The sequence below is a fragment of the Harpia harpyja genome, chromosome 8 (assembly GCF_026419915.1).
Source record: "Harpia harpyja isolate bHarHar1 chromosome 8, bHarHar1 primary haplotype, whole genome shotgun sequence".
In the NCBI taxonomy this organism is placed as follows: Eukaryota; Metazoa; Chordata; class Aves; order Accipitriformes; family Accipitridae; genus Harpia; species Harpia harpyja.
Window position 1 is genome coordinate 35,800,342 of NC_068947.1, and position 16,560 is coordinate 35,816,901.

Genomic DNA, 16,560 nt, shown 5'->3' on the forward strand with positions numbered 1-16,560 from the left:
GTCGATACACATGTGGTGGATAAAAGCTACCACTTGGTCTCCTGCAGTGGGTGAGCTATGCTGGTGATGAGAACAGCCTGAAGAGAGTACTTAGCACAATTTCTCCCCTTTGAGTTATTAAATTGAAGTTTTCTTCTAAATCAAGGTTATAGCAATGCATTCATCCATAAAAATGTATTTTTTTAAATCCAGGAGCCTGATTTCCATAGCTGAATATGCCCATGGTCACTGTAATAGGTATCAGAGATAATTTAACGTACACTAGAGAGAGAGCACTTAACTTGCACACGCTGCTTCTAAGTGGTCTTGAACATTAAACTCCTCTTGCTTTCTGTGGGCCTATTATCAAGACATTTTCTAAATCATCAGGTCTGTTTTATGGAAAAATAACATGTATCTGGCCATTACTACTTGCTTGTACTCAATTTCAGTCCTGGGAAAACAGTCAAAAATACATATATGGTAATGGGCTATTCTAATAACAATGAGCAGGGCTGATGAGATGGCTGGTTAATCTATCCCTAGTGAGTACTACAGTCATTAATTCAGTTTCTCAGTGCCTGTCTTTCTGATAGGTGGAGCTCTGGCACTGCTTCCCCCCCCCCCCAACCCCACAGTTATCTCTCTAGGCTAGAGGATGATGAAAAAGGGTTTATTTTTGATTAGTGGGGTGTAAGAGAGTGGGAATGTGCAGTGCAATAAATGCTTTGTATGGGTACTTATTTCAGAGCTCAAGGGCCTTCTTTTTTTAGCTTAACACACTATCTCTGGTGTAAGTATGTCCACACATGGATTTAATCAGAAAAAAATACAATGCAGAGAAAGCCCAAAGTAATAAAACCCCTGATAATTCTCTAGTTTTTTCCCCACAGGTCACAAAGTCTTAAGGTAAGGTAAACTGTATCCCAATTTTTATAGCTAAGCCTATCCAAATCAAACTTTAAGGCATATAATAAATTAGCAAGAATTACCTCTGATAACAAGCATTAAAAAAAAGTCACTTCTACCTGACACCCATTGAAAGCAGTCAAATGGTACACTGAGACAGAGCACACAGTACAAACAGTGGTGACACCTCTGTACTGGTAAGCTTACTCTACTGTAAACAATGACAACAATTGTTGCACATTTCTAACAGCTTTGTCCTGAACTTACACAAGAAATTTACCTGATTCACTCAGAGGTGTACAGCTGTTGTAAGCGGGTAGCTGAGTCTGAGCCGTTCTTTGGAAAGGCAGGTCTTCAGGTACCATTCTGCTACCTGGCTCTCAGATCTAGTGGCAGTCCCATAAGATCCCATGGGTATATCCCATTCTTGGCCATAACTAGATATTCCGCAGTGTCACCACTGCTTGTTTAAGGTCACTTATTCACCTTCTCTTCTTTGAAGTTCTCATTTCTTGCTCATGCTCAGTGTTCACCACTGGAGATGGGACCCTGCCATGTGCCTAATGGCTTACAATCTCTCAAAGGTTAGCGCAGTTAGCTAGTTAGCACGGGGTGGGGCAGGGCTGGAGGGTGTGGTAAAGCACATGCATGGACATGCAGAGGCAAAATACTTTCAACACTATACCTGCTGATATCAAGCTTTGTAACCTTTCTTCGCATACAATACGAAGGCTTTGTTTCCTGATGGTTAGGGTACCTACATGGGGTTCTCTGTTAATTATTAAATGTACCACAGATGCAAGAAAGGCACAGCACAGGGAACCTGCAACTACTTGTGCAACTTGGAAAGCATTTCTAGTTGAACAATGCATAATAGGTTCCTTGCAGTTAAGCAGAGACCTCCAACTCTTTAAATATATGCAGTAGCATTTAATTTGTTTCCAAACTTTTACATTAAAATCAGGTCTTCCACAACACACCTTATCTGAAGCTCACTAGCTTGTAAGAGAAACAAGTGGTTTACTGATTTTTCTTTTCTTTTGTTTTTTTTTTTAAACAACATAGTATTTAAAATACTTTCAAAAAGCAAAACAGAAATCCACATCTATACATGGAAAGTTTTACCGGCATTCGTGATGCTCCTTGATAATAGAACTAAAGGTGTTCTGATGTAAACTTGTCTTCACTCTTTTTTCCCTTTGTCTTCTGTTGCAAAACCAAACTCTCACAACTTCTTTCTCAAGATTGAGCCCCTCAGCCATCCTCATAATTTCCTGAGAAGAAGGCTTATTTTGTTCTCCAAAGTGTCTTTCTAGGGCTTCTTTGGCAGCAATACTGGATAAAGGGATAAAACGTCACCTTCAAAAACTTTTCTGGCACATTCAGGCTTTCACCGCTAGTTCAGGAGAAGGGTCAAGTAAGAGCACAGAAGATAGTGACTTGGTTTGTTTCCTCTTTTTCTATGTAAAGGAAACCCCCAGAACTTAAAGTACACTGTATCCCTTTGCTGACATGAACAGCATGACATCATGCAGAATTTCAGCACGGAGTAATTTAAAGGCAAAACCAGCATCAAGTTCAGTGCAATTTCAGTGGTAATCATGAAATGTTTGCGCTTCTTGGTGTTCTTGAGGAGACACAGCTACTAGCTAGATGTGAACAGGATCACGGGAATTGGAACAAGCCTGACCACCCATTCTGCCCCAGTTACAGCAGTGTTGTGAGGGTTAAGCAAATGCACATCGGTGGGGTTACCTGGTTGTGTCACATCATTTGGGTTTACAAAGGGGAAGAGCTCCATCAGTTACAACTGGGGAAATGTATGTTGTTTCAAGTTCTGTATTTCATTTTGTTATGGAGAGGGCACTAGTGTTTCTAGAAATCACAGAGATTACAGCAATCTGTTTTAGCAATCACATTTTCTAAAAGTCTGCCTTAATCTATTCCTCACAATCAGCAATGACCAAAGTTGAGTGGTTCAATAAACAAAATAATTTAAGACTCCTATCTTTTCTTATTGTCAGATAGAATTTCCTTAACGTTTGTATTACATGTTCTCAGGAAACAAAGAGTATCTGCAACACGCTTGTGTGCCAACAGGATGCACCCAAAACTGGCTTCACCAGTAGCTGTAATTTCTTTGGACACAAGGGGGCACTTCATGCATTATTCTGGAAATGAGGTGCAGGTATTTCTGTTACAGAAATATACAAAGTATCTGCTGGAGTTCTAGTTATTTCATTAATTGATCTGTAACACGTTGTTGGTCTTTCATTTATAGGTCTATTTTGCAGTATTTAGTAACATTACGAGAACTCCCTAATTAATAGCATGATGTTCTGCACACAAAGAATTATAAAACCATCACTAGTTTCGACTAACAGTTTCTTAGGCTTTTTAATCAAAGCAGAAAATAAAATAGCTTCTGCAAATTCAAATTAAGTAGTTTTTGCTCAGGGTACGAGTAACCTAATTTGGTTAGTGGGACTTTTGTTTTACCTCTAGTTTGCCTTCAAACATCCATTAAGAATTGCTACGAGTAAGGCTGCAGTTTGGATAAAGTCCTGATTAGTTTGAGGTCTTCAAACTGAGGTCCTATATGCCTTCAAAGGAACAATTCATATTCATCAACAACTCATCAAAATCATGAGATTTTGTCCTGAACTTCACCTCAATTTTCTGTGCCCTTGACAACCTGCCGTGTTTGATACTCCCAGTGCAGTGGGGTTAGACGTAAAAGCAGGAATAATTAAAAAATGCTTAATATGAGGACTGATTTCCTCAATAGCTGTTAAAAAACAACACCAAAACCCACGTTAGATGAGCAGACTTCAGCGGGCTCCTCTAGCCAGGAGAAAACACCTAGGGCAGAGATGCTCTCGACTCACAGCTCTCACGCAGGCCATAATACATAAACTGGGCAAGGTCTTGGCATGGCCGCTCAAGGCCTTAACGGCTTGTAGAGAAGCTGAGAGGAGAAACTGGCCTCCCAAGAGTAAAGCTTCATCCCTTGTGAGGTGCTGTGATTAGCAAATGAGCTATGAAGCATCTCCCATCCCCACTTCACTCCTAATTGAGAAGCATCCCCTCAGAGGAATACTTATTTAAAAAGTCAGAGAGAAATAACATCTTCATTTTATTCCTTATATCAAAGGCAATATAACTCAAAAGACAAGTCTCAAGCCGAATGTGAGAGGAGAAGGTACATGTTGTGGCTGTGGGACTATAAAGCAGCTTACATCTCTGGCAGGTGGCACTGCATACCGGGAAGGATCCCTGTTCAAAGAACAGGCAATTTACTGTAACAGGTAGGGCCTGACAGCACCAGGGGTGTGCCCGGAGCCAGACAAATTCCCTTCCTGTGGAATAATATTACAGCTCCTTGGAGGCCCCCTTGAGTGAATTCTTCTTCACCAAAGGTTATCAGAGTCTGGGATATCTAAAGAAGAAGGAAATACCCCATGTTCTCATTTTGCCTATTTGGTATTTGTTTTTTTGTAATATGATTTACCAGCCTACTTGATTTCCATGTGGAGTTGAGGCTAGATAGATGGTAGATGTTGGCCACCTGAGATGTGAGAAACAGGAGAAGGAGGTTCCCAGAACAACTCCCTGTTTTTTCCCTTTAGCTCATTAAAGTGTTTCTTTGGGAACTCCAAAGAAGCCAGTGACAGAGGATAGGGACAGGGTTGTAGTATTAGGTGTAAAAATCTGCCCTCAAACTTCCCAGACCTCAGTTCTCTGGCAGAATAATGTAATTTACTTTGGTATAATGTAGAACCTCCCCAAATGAAAATAAGAATGCTCTGATACCTTATTCACTATATAGATATCATAAAATTTGGGCAGAATTGGAATAATTTTTTTTTTCGTATTAAAGTGTGTTGTCATATGTTGAAAAAAGTCTTTAATTGGGGAAAATATTATATTTGGAGTAAACTGGGGTTTTGGAGAGTTATGCTGTTATTTTCCACTGAAATGTTTTAAAACAGTGAAATATTTTTAAATGCTAGCTATAGAGATTCATTAATAGAAAATAACATTTTGATTTTGAACCCAGCAAAAAGAAGCATCTTAGCCAAAGTGGTTTCTAACATATAACACCCTAAATATTTATTACCTTATGGTGGTTCTGCGCTTTCTCTTCCGCTCATTCACTCCAACTTTTTCATTATATAAAGCTGTATTAAAAACAAAACAAAACCCGGCAGTTACCTTCCACAGAGAATGGAAAAGAAGCAGAATCATCTCCAGAAAAAAAGTGCCTTTCTTTGAAGACAGAAGAAAGCTAACAGCTAATGCCGCTGAATAAGAGCAGGACCACACATAGGAGCACTTCTTTCTTTAGGATGGTTGGTCACTGTTCTACCTCCACCTGTAAATGCATATAAGCAAAAATGGTGTGCCACCAATAAAGCTGCAAACAGCACTGGCTCTGTGCCTATGTACCTGCTGAGCTGTACTTCAGCCCCCTCCTTTGACATACCTTGTTCCTCCTACCCTGCAGTGTGCAGTCTAGGGAGATGGAGTCCATTTCCATACCCCTTGGCTACCTCACCCTCTTTCTTCAGAAATACAGCCTTGGCTCCCAACCCCATTTATTCATCTGCCTCTTCCACCCCACTTTCTGATGGACAACTCCCCCCTCACTTCTCAGAGGACGCTGCCTGCATGCATGATCTTACCCTGCAGCTCAAGCCTGTAACGCTGCTCAGGCAGTCAGCAGCTGCTACCCACCACAACCCCCTCACAAGCGATTCTTGCAATGTGCTGGCCACATTAGGTAAGCCTCCAGTTTCTAGTGCAGTTACAGGGGAAGTAAGCTTTCCACCTTTTGTTCAAAGGAAACTGAAGTGTGTGGCAGAAGCAGCTGTTTAACAACATTTCCCAATGTTGAATACAACAGCAAATCCAAAAAGTAGCATTAAGATCATCTTCTCTTTCTTCCTATGCTAGGTGAGTGCTGCACAGTGGAAGTCCTGGCTTTCAATGTCACCTCCAGGCATACTTCTTCCCAGCATTGCAATTCATCCAGCTGAAAAGGCTGTTCTTTAAGGCAACCCATTTTCTTTAAACCAGCCAACCTGTTCTAAGGTAGACTTCACCCAGTGAACCCTATGACTCTTCCTGCAACTGGAAAGTAACTGGGCAAAAGGAAGGGAATCCACTAGTAGCAAAATGTCACATCAAAAACCTCTATGCCATGCTATTCTTCTTCAGGGTTTAAAGACCACTGCCTCAGCTGAACTCAGATCCTTTCCTCCATGGCCATATCTCATATGCCAGAGGTTGGAAGGAAGAGTCCTTTGCTAGTGAAGAATCCCTGTACACTGCTAAATGGGCTGTCCTGCAGATCCTAATAATGGCTCTGACTTATGTTACAGGACTGGAGCTAGTTTGCTGGGTTGCGACTGAAAGAAATTAATGCCAGTAGGCCAAGTGAAGTTTCTGCTATTCTGTACCCTCCATGCATTTCAGTTTGCCCCTCCTTGCTCACCCAAAAACGATAACCAAAATTTAATATAAGCACACCTTAGTATTTAAAGCTGGTAAACCAAAAACTTTAGTCTATGGAAGGCGTGTATTAGTCCTTCAACATATATATAGGATTCTGGTTTAAATGCAAATCAATATTTAGAGGATTTCAATTCTCTACCTCCTACTTGTTCTGCTTCCTCCAGCCACTTGGACAGTATCGATTTCAGTTTGCATGCGTTCTTGAAACTCAGCTGCAAGTTTTCAAACCGGCAAATAGTAGTTTGGCTGAATTCCGAGCCATGCACAGCAGCCAGTGCTTCTCCAACGTTGGTTTGTGTATAACCTGTCAAAAACAAAGATAAAAAAGTCACTTTGGAGCTTTCTAGAAAGGGTTACTTTCCTTGAGACACTTAGCCCTTCACTGCTGACTCTTATGAACAGTGTGTGCCTGCAGTGTCTTCAGGATGGGCTTTCTGCAGGTGTCTTTGTGGCTGACTCTGAGCTCGCCTCAGAGACATGTTCAGTCTCCTGTTGGTTTCAGTGGAGTTTTACCCTGATTTAGTGGAGTTTTACACTCCAAGATTAGGGATTTGAGAAGGATCCAGACACCCCATATTTTTCTTTCTATAGATGGTGCAACGGCAATAAGCTAATCCCTGGCAGCACCGCTGGTGTCCTGTTATTTGCTACAACAACTCAGTTGAAGCAATCAGAGAAATGCTGCAGTTTCCATGCAGACACTGACTTCGTAACAGCAGGTCCCTGTTCAGTGATCTGAATGTGTATCTGCCATGTTCACGGGTCTGGCTCATCATCCTTGCTTTCTGTCTTTGCATCAGAACAGGCAGGATCTCTTTAGATGCTGAATGTCTCACGAGGCAGCTTTTTACCTCCATTTTGATTGCACTAACTCTGCGTGTCTCAGTCTCAGACACACAGCCCATATTAGCTCTGTCTTCCCTTGTAAAGCTCAACCTCAGATTAGTTTTCCTGTGCAAATTGCATTTTTCCCATCAGAGCATTAAGCCCAGTCTTACAGGCTCTATCTCATTTGTTTGCATCAGAGGAAGTTTTGTTCCCTCAAATTCAGGATGAAAGTGAAGTAATAATTACAGTGATTAACAGCGTAGGACCTAGCAAACCTTTCCATTGCTGTGGCTGACATTAAATACATACTATACAGCAAAACTGACCAAGTTGCAAAACTATTTTAAACCCTAAATTTTTATTTCAGTCCTTATTTTTACACTGCAAATGGAACACACCAGCTTTCTAGCTGTTGAGGTAATGCATAGAAACCTGTAATAACCTTGTAATTTTTTTACATTTATAAAGCTAGAAGGATGCCCTATTCTGTAATGATACAATGTAATGTTATAAGTGATAATGTCAAAATCGTACTTTTCATTCGGAGTACCCAATATTCATAAAGTGGGCTGAAACTGCAGCACTGGATGTTATTTTTTTTCAGTACAGTTCAAACAAGGGTGAGACAGGCTTTTACTTTGCAATGTGCCTCTATCCCATACAGGTGAGAAAGACAGGGCTCAGTCTACTTTTGTCCTCAGCTATGATTGTCCAGTGAAAGACAAGCACCTCACTGGAGACCCTCTAATGCAATCCATCTCGCATCAGCCCCAGTAGTTATCAGACAGCAAGTTGCTGTCTTGTTGCTGCTGTACCTGTGTCTTGGCACAAGAAAATAAACCAGGAAGAGAAGCTTCCTACTAGTATGAAAGATTTGCCATGGATGTCACCCATCTTGTATACTGAAATGACATTGCACCATCAGATGAAGCATTTTGTGGAGAAGAGGATGGGTATGAGAAGTTAGAGCATGTGCTGCCCTAAGTCGCAGAAAATTTGGGGCTGTGCAAAACAACGCACCTGTTACTGAATACACTTTAATGAAAAGCAATAATTTGCTCTGCACTTAAGACAAATAATTTAAGGGCAGGAAAGTTTAAAGTAATTTTCTGTGTACTACGTTGCAAAAAGCTGAAGTTCATTAATTCCACGCAAGTCTTCTAGGAATGGAAAAAGTTTGGCAGTGCAAGGCAGGATTAGAGTTATGATTAGACAACTGCAGAGGCTAGATCATAAAACATTCAGAAATAATTGGTCTTTCACAGGAATTTTTCAGCCTTTTGTTCCCAGTCATGAAGCACATACCCAGCTTAATTCTCCGCAGCTTAAATTCGTTAGCAAATTTCTCCAGTTCCCTGATTTCAGGGGAGTCCATGTCAACGGGCTCTTCGACAGACTTGCTTTTTCTGCGGAACTCCTGCTTGAAGTCTGCGGCAGTGGGATCGTCCGTGAGGAGGGACTGGTGCATGGGCGTGAAGCTGTGGCCAAGGGCACAGGAGCTGGCGCTCAGGGCATGCTCCGGGAATTTGTAAAGGCAAGGGGTCAGGCTACCTGAGCAACACCAAAAAGAAAACTCAGTATAGTCATTCTCTACTGCTACACAATGAAAACATGCCTTCATCGTCTCATAATCCATGTCTGTAATATTTATTATATAACATATGCAAAAGTATCAAAGAGTGAGAATCTCCTAGGAGATATGGTCTCTCTCATCCCAATAAATGAAAAATGACCAACAGCCACTTTCACAGGCCACAGCCATCCTATTTCTTAGCAAACTGTGATGCACTTAAATAAGATGGTAAATGGTCCAAACTTAAACAAATAACAATCCAAGGCCTCAGCTGGAATTAAGTGGCACAACAAGACTGATGGATGTATGTCATTTTGAGCCACATAAAACGTGCCAGTCTCTATTTTCTGGTACAAAGTATATTTCCATGTAAATACCGTTTGATGCTCAGACAAGATAATATCTTGGTTTAGCTTCAGCATAAAATTTGTCTGAGGAAAGTACACAGGTAAGAGCTCAAAGGAAAAAAAACAAAACCCAGAACACATTCAGAATGATCATTCTGGCTTAAAAAGAAATTGCTGAAGGACAAACCAAAACTATCTCATGCTACCTTTTGTTCACAAATATCAGACTTAACAAGGAAATTCAGTTAAGAGTGAAAGCTGTTTTTTTGTTAGATACTGTACATAGAGCTAAAGAGTCTCTGACCTGAAGGGGGGGGGAAATCATTGTAGAAATATTAACACTCTTCAGTGTATCTGGAGCAGCCAGTAAATTCCAGGTTCTTAGAACAATCTTCCCAATTTTCTAAATTACATAAAACTTTGTGGCAGAACTCAGAACTTCATTAACCTCCCATACCTTTCTCCATTTACTTTTCTTGTCTTCACTGCCCCGATTGCTCTCACCGGCATTGGAGGTTCTAACCCCATAGGAATGTTTTATATGTATTCATACAGGATAACAACAACAAAAAGATTTTCTCAAAGAATAAAGGAAAAGACTAAAAAAGAGAAGGACTTGCTTTGCAAGGTGCTGACACCGTTTACCACATTGGGATGTGGCATGCTGCATGTCTGTAAGATGCGACTCTGGGAGAGACTTGCTGATAGCATCTCTGGAGTTGCAGGCTTGATGCCTAAAAAAAAAAGTAGGGGTAAAAAAAGGAGAAAAATGAATATGTATTTATTTTGGAATGAAACAAAATGAACTTCTGAGCAATACTTTTCATTTAATACCTATTAACTTTTCCTGGTGATGTGAACAATGCCAGGAAAGGTTGCTACAGACACATAGATGCACAATGAAATAGGAGCATTTGGACATTTGCACGCCGTGAAGGAAGTCTACACTCTGTCCCTAAAAAGTCCCTATACAGATGTATTCATCTGTGCTGACTTACTCTAATATTTCCTTCATTCTTAAGTGAAATAAAATCCTGAGTTTGATTTTGGATTATCTCTGAGTCATGATAATTTCCTGGGGGTTGTGTTAATTTGGTTCCTGGCATTATCTCATTGACTGCTACCCAAACTTGCATAGAGTAACAATTCCTCTTTCTTACTCAGCCTAGGACATGGAAAACTGAGCAGGATGCTAGCATACATTCACAAGTGTAAAAATCCATGATCATCTGTATGATCTGCCTACCCTTCCACCATGTCACCATTTTATTTTATAGCTCCAGTCAGGGCTCCATCACCCCAGGTACTGGTAATACACAGGTATATTGGGTACATCACTCCTGGTCCCTCAAAAAGTGATGATCACCAGGGGCAGTTGACATAGGTAAGCAAAAAGAGCAGCGCTGTCCCAGTCTTGTAAAGAGAAATAAGATACAGAGTGATTTCCCAAACGATGCAGAGGTTTGGGGAAACTCTGGGCCCTGACCCCTAATTTCCTAACCCCTTTTCTAGTGCCTTAATCCCAGTTCTGTCTTCTTTAAGCAACTGTCTTGAATTGGTCCCTCTAAAGGAAAACTGGCCCAAATCAACATGCTAATAGCTCACACAGTTGAGTGTATGTCTCTTACCTGCCATCACCCCATAGGTAGATGGTTGATTTCCATAATGACAGGAAGGCACAGAGTAATGAAGGCCTGCCGAAGTATTTCCCAAAGTTGTCATGGCAAAGCGGATATGGAAGCATATAGGAGTTTGGATCAAAGACAAAACAGACGGGACTGGTAAGAAAATGTGCGAGGATTCAAGACACAGCCTTTAAATTCAGAGACAGACAGTATCCTTGTATGTAGTTTTTGTGTGCATTCAGTAAGTGTTTAACTGTGGGCCATAACTGTCAGGTTAACGCCGCTGGAAGTCCAGACACTTGGACAGGTCACACCAGTCAAAACTGCCAGTATAAATAGTGAGATACCCTCTGAGCCAAGACCAGAAATTGTCAAGCTGTGGTCTCGATGCATTATTTGTAGTATAATCTATGGGCATAACCCAGTTTACATATACTGCTGAGCAAGGGAAGCATTGAACTCTCCAGGAGGAGAGCAGTTCCTCTCCCCACCCAACTTCCACACACCATTTCATTTAATCTTACATAAAAATTTGCTCTGTGTTCCCAGAAAATTGATTGGCTTCGCTGCTGTGCAAACCCCACATTAAGGAAGGCAATATTTTATGCATGCCTAAGACCTGGGTTTCCAAAAGCAGCAGTTTGGGACATTTGCTTTGAGGCATCCAGAAGTGGCATTTTCTTAAGTGCCAAGCCACCAAAACCATTTTAGAGTGCTTTAGCAGGGTGGTAGGGAAACAGAATGATAGAGTCTAGGCTCTTCTAAAAAGTTAGGCCTAAATCAACATTTTCTATCATCAGCACCAACAAACACACAATTAATTTATCTCTAGTGTTTTCACGGGGATGTTTCAGATCTGTGCTCAGTAATTGCCAGTGCCTGAAGAATCAATTTTTTACTGAATGCAAAATGAGAGATATGACTCTTTCTCATGCATAAGTAGGCACCGAAATGCATATACTGTCCCCTCTAACAACTGCTATAAAGTATAATATAAAAAATTCATGTTCATGAGCATTCAGATATGTGAAACTGCACATTAGAGCACACATTCTAGTTGTTCAAAACAATATAATTAATAAGAGATTAGAATGTTTTTTTTTACAACTGTAATCATAACAGTAAAATGTCCTGTTTAGATACACTTATACAGATATAAAATCTACTAAAATAGGCATGCTTATACTAGTATAAATGCACCCAAAACAAAGATTGCATTAATAATACTAATGCATTTAGAGCAATACAACTTTTCTGTTGAGGTTAAGATCTAAGTGTTTACTGGTGTTTTTTTTCTATTCTTTCATAATCCATGGACTATAATTTTTATGCATAAAAATAGCGTTTTCAACTTGCTAGTAAGGATTTTAAATTAAATAGTGAGGATGATACTATTTAAATTAAATAATCAAATTGTTGAGGATACTGCAGAACATCAGCTGTATGACATGGTATAGTATTTGAACAGAAGTATATTCACTTTTATTTTGTGATGCAGAATTGTTGCATGCACTTTAAAAAATTTTTACATTTAACATAAGTCATTATTAAAAATTCTTTCATGTCTACTTTGTGCACAAATTCTCCTTAGATGCTTTCACCAGAATGGCATTGTTCATTACAATTTCTGAATCTATGTATGAAATTTGTAAACCTTTACTGATTATAGTTAGCACCCTCTGTCACTGCTTCCATTCTCACAGCATCACCTGCTAGATGTGATCCTGCAAACAAAATTCTCACTGACTACAGTGGCATTTGTCCTTGGGTGGTAACTACAAAATATCAAAACCCAAAGCTGAAGCAAATGAGCAAATGCTTTTGGCTGGCTGTCACCATATACTTTTTATTACGAATCAGATGAATCTAGAAAATACTACTATGACACAGAGACATAAATTTGGCCTCATACAAAATTTAAATTCTCCTATTGCCTACTACCACTGTTAACCAACAGCCATATTAGGATATTTTGACTCTCCTGCTTAATGTATAAGATCCTGTTATCTATCACCAATGCTTGTCCTTACTATTAAGATGTTTTATTACCAATGCATTTCAGGAGAAGGCTAGCTTCTTGTTAAGACTCCAAATAAAATTCTTACCTTAACGTAATTTCAAATAAATAAAACTATTTCTTTTTCTGTTCCTGAAAGCTTTCCATCAACAATTCCTGTATTCCAGAATCCCACTTCTGCAGGTTTAAGGCTGCAAGAAAACTCTCTTTCTTTCTCTGTCTCTCTCTCAGAGAGTTCAATGATTACATAGTCCTAGTATTTAAATGCAATTAATTGGATTATATACACAAACACACAAAATTCAAAAATATTGACAAGACTTCTGCCACCAATTTTGAACATCCCATGTAAATCTTAGTCTTGATTCAGTATGCAGTATGCTTTGTAAAGCAGTGTTTTTCTTTCTTGAAAACTTCCCCAAATGGTATTTAGACGTGACCTGTTCTAAATACAACTCCTATTTAAAGTAATTTATATTATTTTAAATTGTGGTTACATGATAAATAAACTTTCAATTAATTTACATGACACTTTTTATTGAAGACTGTATGGTCGTAACAACAGTGACAGTTTTTGAGCCTGTTCTAAGCTAATGCATTGGTAGCATTCTTGAGCTTAATCCTGTAACAAACTTAAAGCTACAAATTTAGCTAAACCACAGACAGTTGGGGTTTTCCTGATTTACTCATCATGCAAAGTTTTGTGAAAATGCTTCTACTCAAATGTAGTCCCAATCACACATAGCATTGATACCAAACACTTTCAGTATTGCAGAACTCAATGAACACGTATCATCCAAAAGCATTACAAATGAGATACTGAGAGCAAGATTATTTTTAAAAAGTACCTGTAGACACAACATTGGTGGCATGGTTAGAAACCGGCAGGCACTCTGCGGCGCTGTGATGCATTATCAGAGGCAGAGAGGGAGAAGAGTCAGAATTCAAGGGCACAAAGGTGTCAGATGAAGAAAATGCTTGGCAAGTCATACCCTCCAACAGGCAAAAGAGCCACTTGCCCCTGTTTTTTAACAGAACAGATCCTGTGCGATTAACAGAAGCTCAAACTCTATTCCAGGCTTTTTACCTGCATATAGGTATACAGGAGGGCTCCAGAGCACAGGGACGTCGTGTGCAGGTATTTATACCACTAGGAAATCCCTTTATCCATTTTAATGTTCTTTTCCCAGCAATATTGCTATACTGCTATAGAGCCTCCTTCCTTCCCACACAAACACAATACGTGTCCAATTAATGGGGGTAGAAGAAGAGGGAAACCAGAGACATGATTTGACAGATATTTTCAATTAGGTCTTTTGTAAAGAACAATGACCAGAAAAAAAAAATATAAAAGTATCGTCTCCAAAGTCAGTAGCAATAAGACAGGTACGTTTAATACTAAGTAGGTTTCCACAGTTAACACCTGCCCCCAAAGTCTAATACGGGCAATTGTCTGGAAGGCAACCCAGCTGAAAGCTCAATCGAAAGTCTGCAATAGTCAAGAACCTATAGCAAAATAATCTAAATTAACCTAATTCCCAGCAGTTGCACAGTGATCATTTGTCTTAACATATACTAGTATAAATCAGAGATGTGTAATATGGAGCAGCTGTATCCAGGAGGAAGTTTCTGAACAGGTAACTTTACATAAGCATGATGCACTAAATGTTTATCCAAGATAAACTCTTGAAAGACCCATAGTGTCACGTAAAACTCATTCACAGTTCCTATTAGTGATTTATGCTACCTCAGCATCTACAATCTCATCCAGAAGGTCCTGGTCTTTATTGTGCTACACACTAAGTAAAAGCAGGATCTTTTCTCAAAGAATTTACTAAGTGATTTGCTGGCATGAGATTGGAATTACTTTGGAGCATTGAAGAATGTACAGGTTACCCTAAAAATCATGCAAATTATTGCAGTACACCACAGTCACATATTCTATGTATATGCCATAAATTTTAAAGGAAAAAAATGACACAGATGGTCTATTTCATTTATTTTTATTTTTTAGGAGGTGAAATGTATTGATGTGGAGGGGTTTTTTTGTGATCTGGTTTTTGGGGGTGGGGGGTGGTGGTTTTTTGGTGGTTTGTGACCAAAGATGTTTGGGTTGGACCTTTTATTTATTTTATGCAAAGATGATGATACTTTCTCTGTGTTTGGTATTCCAAACTGTTTCAAATGTCTGAATTAGGATTTTGACAGCATTGACTTCAGGTATGCAATATGGGAGAAATCATACATGTTATTTTGTCCTTTTTCACAGATTATTGCAGAAAAGTGGTATTGGATTGAGGCATTCTGTAGAATTCTCGATATTATCTTTAAATTTGTTTTGAGGATGGCTGCGCCTGAGGTTGTTGAGAAATTTCAGAAGCACTGCATATGGCAAATTGCACATGTGCTCTAACAGTGGTGAGGCTCTATGCTCATAACTACTATCCATATATGCATTTCCATACTGCAAAATATACAAATTTTAAAATAATCCTTGCAATATTATGGAAGATTCTGTCATCAAATGAACTGCCACCTGTATTACTTTGGACTTGGTCTGATATATATTAAAGTCTGCGGACTCATTAAGTACACTAACTAACGAATGAGAACTGAGTCCTAAACTCTTGTATTTCATTCAGCTGAGGGTGTATTTGGAACCCATACAACTCTCAGACAAGAGCATGGTACTGAAGGAAACTAGGACGCAAGTCAACAATGATGGCAGTGCCTTATAATACCCTACAGACTATGATCAGTTCTCAAATAGTATATCCTTCTTATGACACAAAAAATTTTGTTAGCTCCAATGGCAGATGTGTAGCACACTTGGCCGGAGTGCTACACCTAATAGAAAGTGCATGAACTGTTACTCAACTGAGTGGAAATTCAACAATTATTTTAAGCATTTTCACCTCTGGTGACCCTTTCTCCCTCAGCAAGGAGCATGATACATCGATGAAGGGCTTCAGTCCACCTATCTACTGGGGCCTTGAAGCCACGGGAGAAAAAGAAACACTAAGAATAACTTTACAGCCTTGTCCTTGACAACTCTTTTTTTCTCAAATCCCAGCAGGTAATATTTCTATGGCAAACTCATAGCTAGATGCAAAGAGGTTGTAACCTGTCCCCAAGTGCAAGATGGAGCTCACTTCCAGATTTCCATTTTTCCTGAGGTCAGGAGACTTACCTAACTTTGCCCAGGTGCTCAAGCTTTCCACACCTACACAGTTCATTATAGGAGGTTGTAGTAGGTTCATGAAGGGTGCTCACAGAGTCTCTCTTGGTCCTCAGCAGAGGCTGTGACCAAGATAGACTGGGAAAGTACATGCAGCCAGCAATCATGAGGCATTGAACTTTGCCTCAGGGTACAGTAAAAAGCTGTTCTCTGACACCATCCCAGACATCACCTCAAATGATTTTTTCATGCCACTGCTATTCAGTGTTGTGTTTCATACTTGGATTTTTATTTTTATGTGTTTGTGCCACATTGCCTACTTCTCACTACAGGTAACCACTTCAATATTTTTCTTTTTGTTTTGATTATGACTGAGTTTTTAGTTGCATTTGGTTTAAAATAAAGTTATTTGGCTGCATTTCTGAGGATCCTGAATAGCTAGACTCTGTTACCAATACTAGGTATTTAATAAATTTCCCATTCATCAGATAGAATAATGGAGCTCCTTTCTAAAGAGAAGAGCACCTCTCCTAAAGCTTTGTTACAACCCTCTGTGGATGCTAACCTGTTACTACTTCTGTTCTGCC

At 39.6% G+C, this 16,560-nt stretch overlaps 1 protein-coding gene across 3 annotated transcripts; it reads right to left on the reverse strand.

Annotated features, from left to right (window-relative positions):
- Positions 1–1,867: 1,867 nt before the first annotated feature.
- On the reverse strand, positions 1,868–13,785 carry POU1F1 (POU class 1 homeobox 1). 3 transcript variants are annotated; one of them, XM_052794574.1, is made up of 7 exons: positions 13,644–13,785; positions 10,782–10,847; positions 9,770–9,887; positions 8,539–8,780; positions 6,545–6,709; positions 5,009–5,069; positions 1,868–2,223 (listed from the first exon to the last, which is right to left on the reverse strand). In XM_052794574.1, exons 1-7 carry the CDS (start codon positions 13,783–13,785, stop codon positions 2,010–2,012), a joined length of 1,008 nt encoding a protein of 335 aa, XP_052650534.1. In that variant the 3' UTR covers positions 1,868–2,009. The 3 variants fall into 3 exon arrangements, with proteins under 3 accessions (XP_052650534.1, XP_052650531.1, XP_052650535.1); XM_052794571.1 differs by having other exon boundaries at positions 10,782–10,931; XM_052794575.1 differs by lacking the exon at positions 9,770–9,887 and having other exon boundaries at positions 8,539–8,784; positions 10,782–10,931.
- Between the last annotated feature and the right edge of the window lie 2,775 nt (positions 13,786–16,560).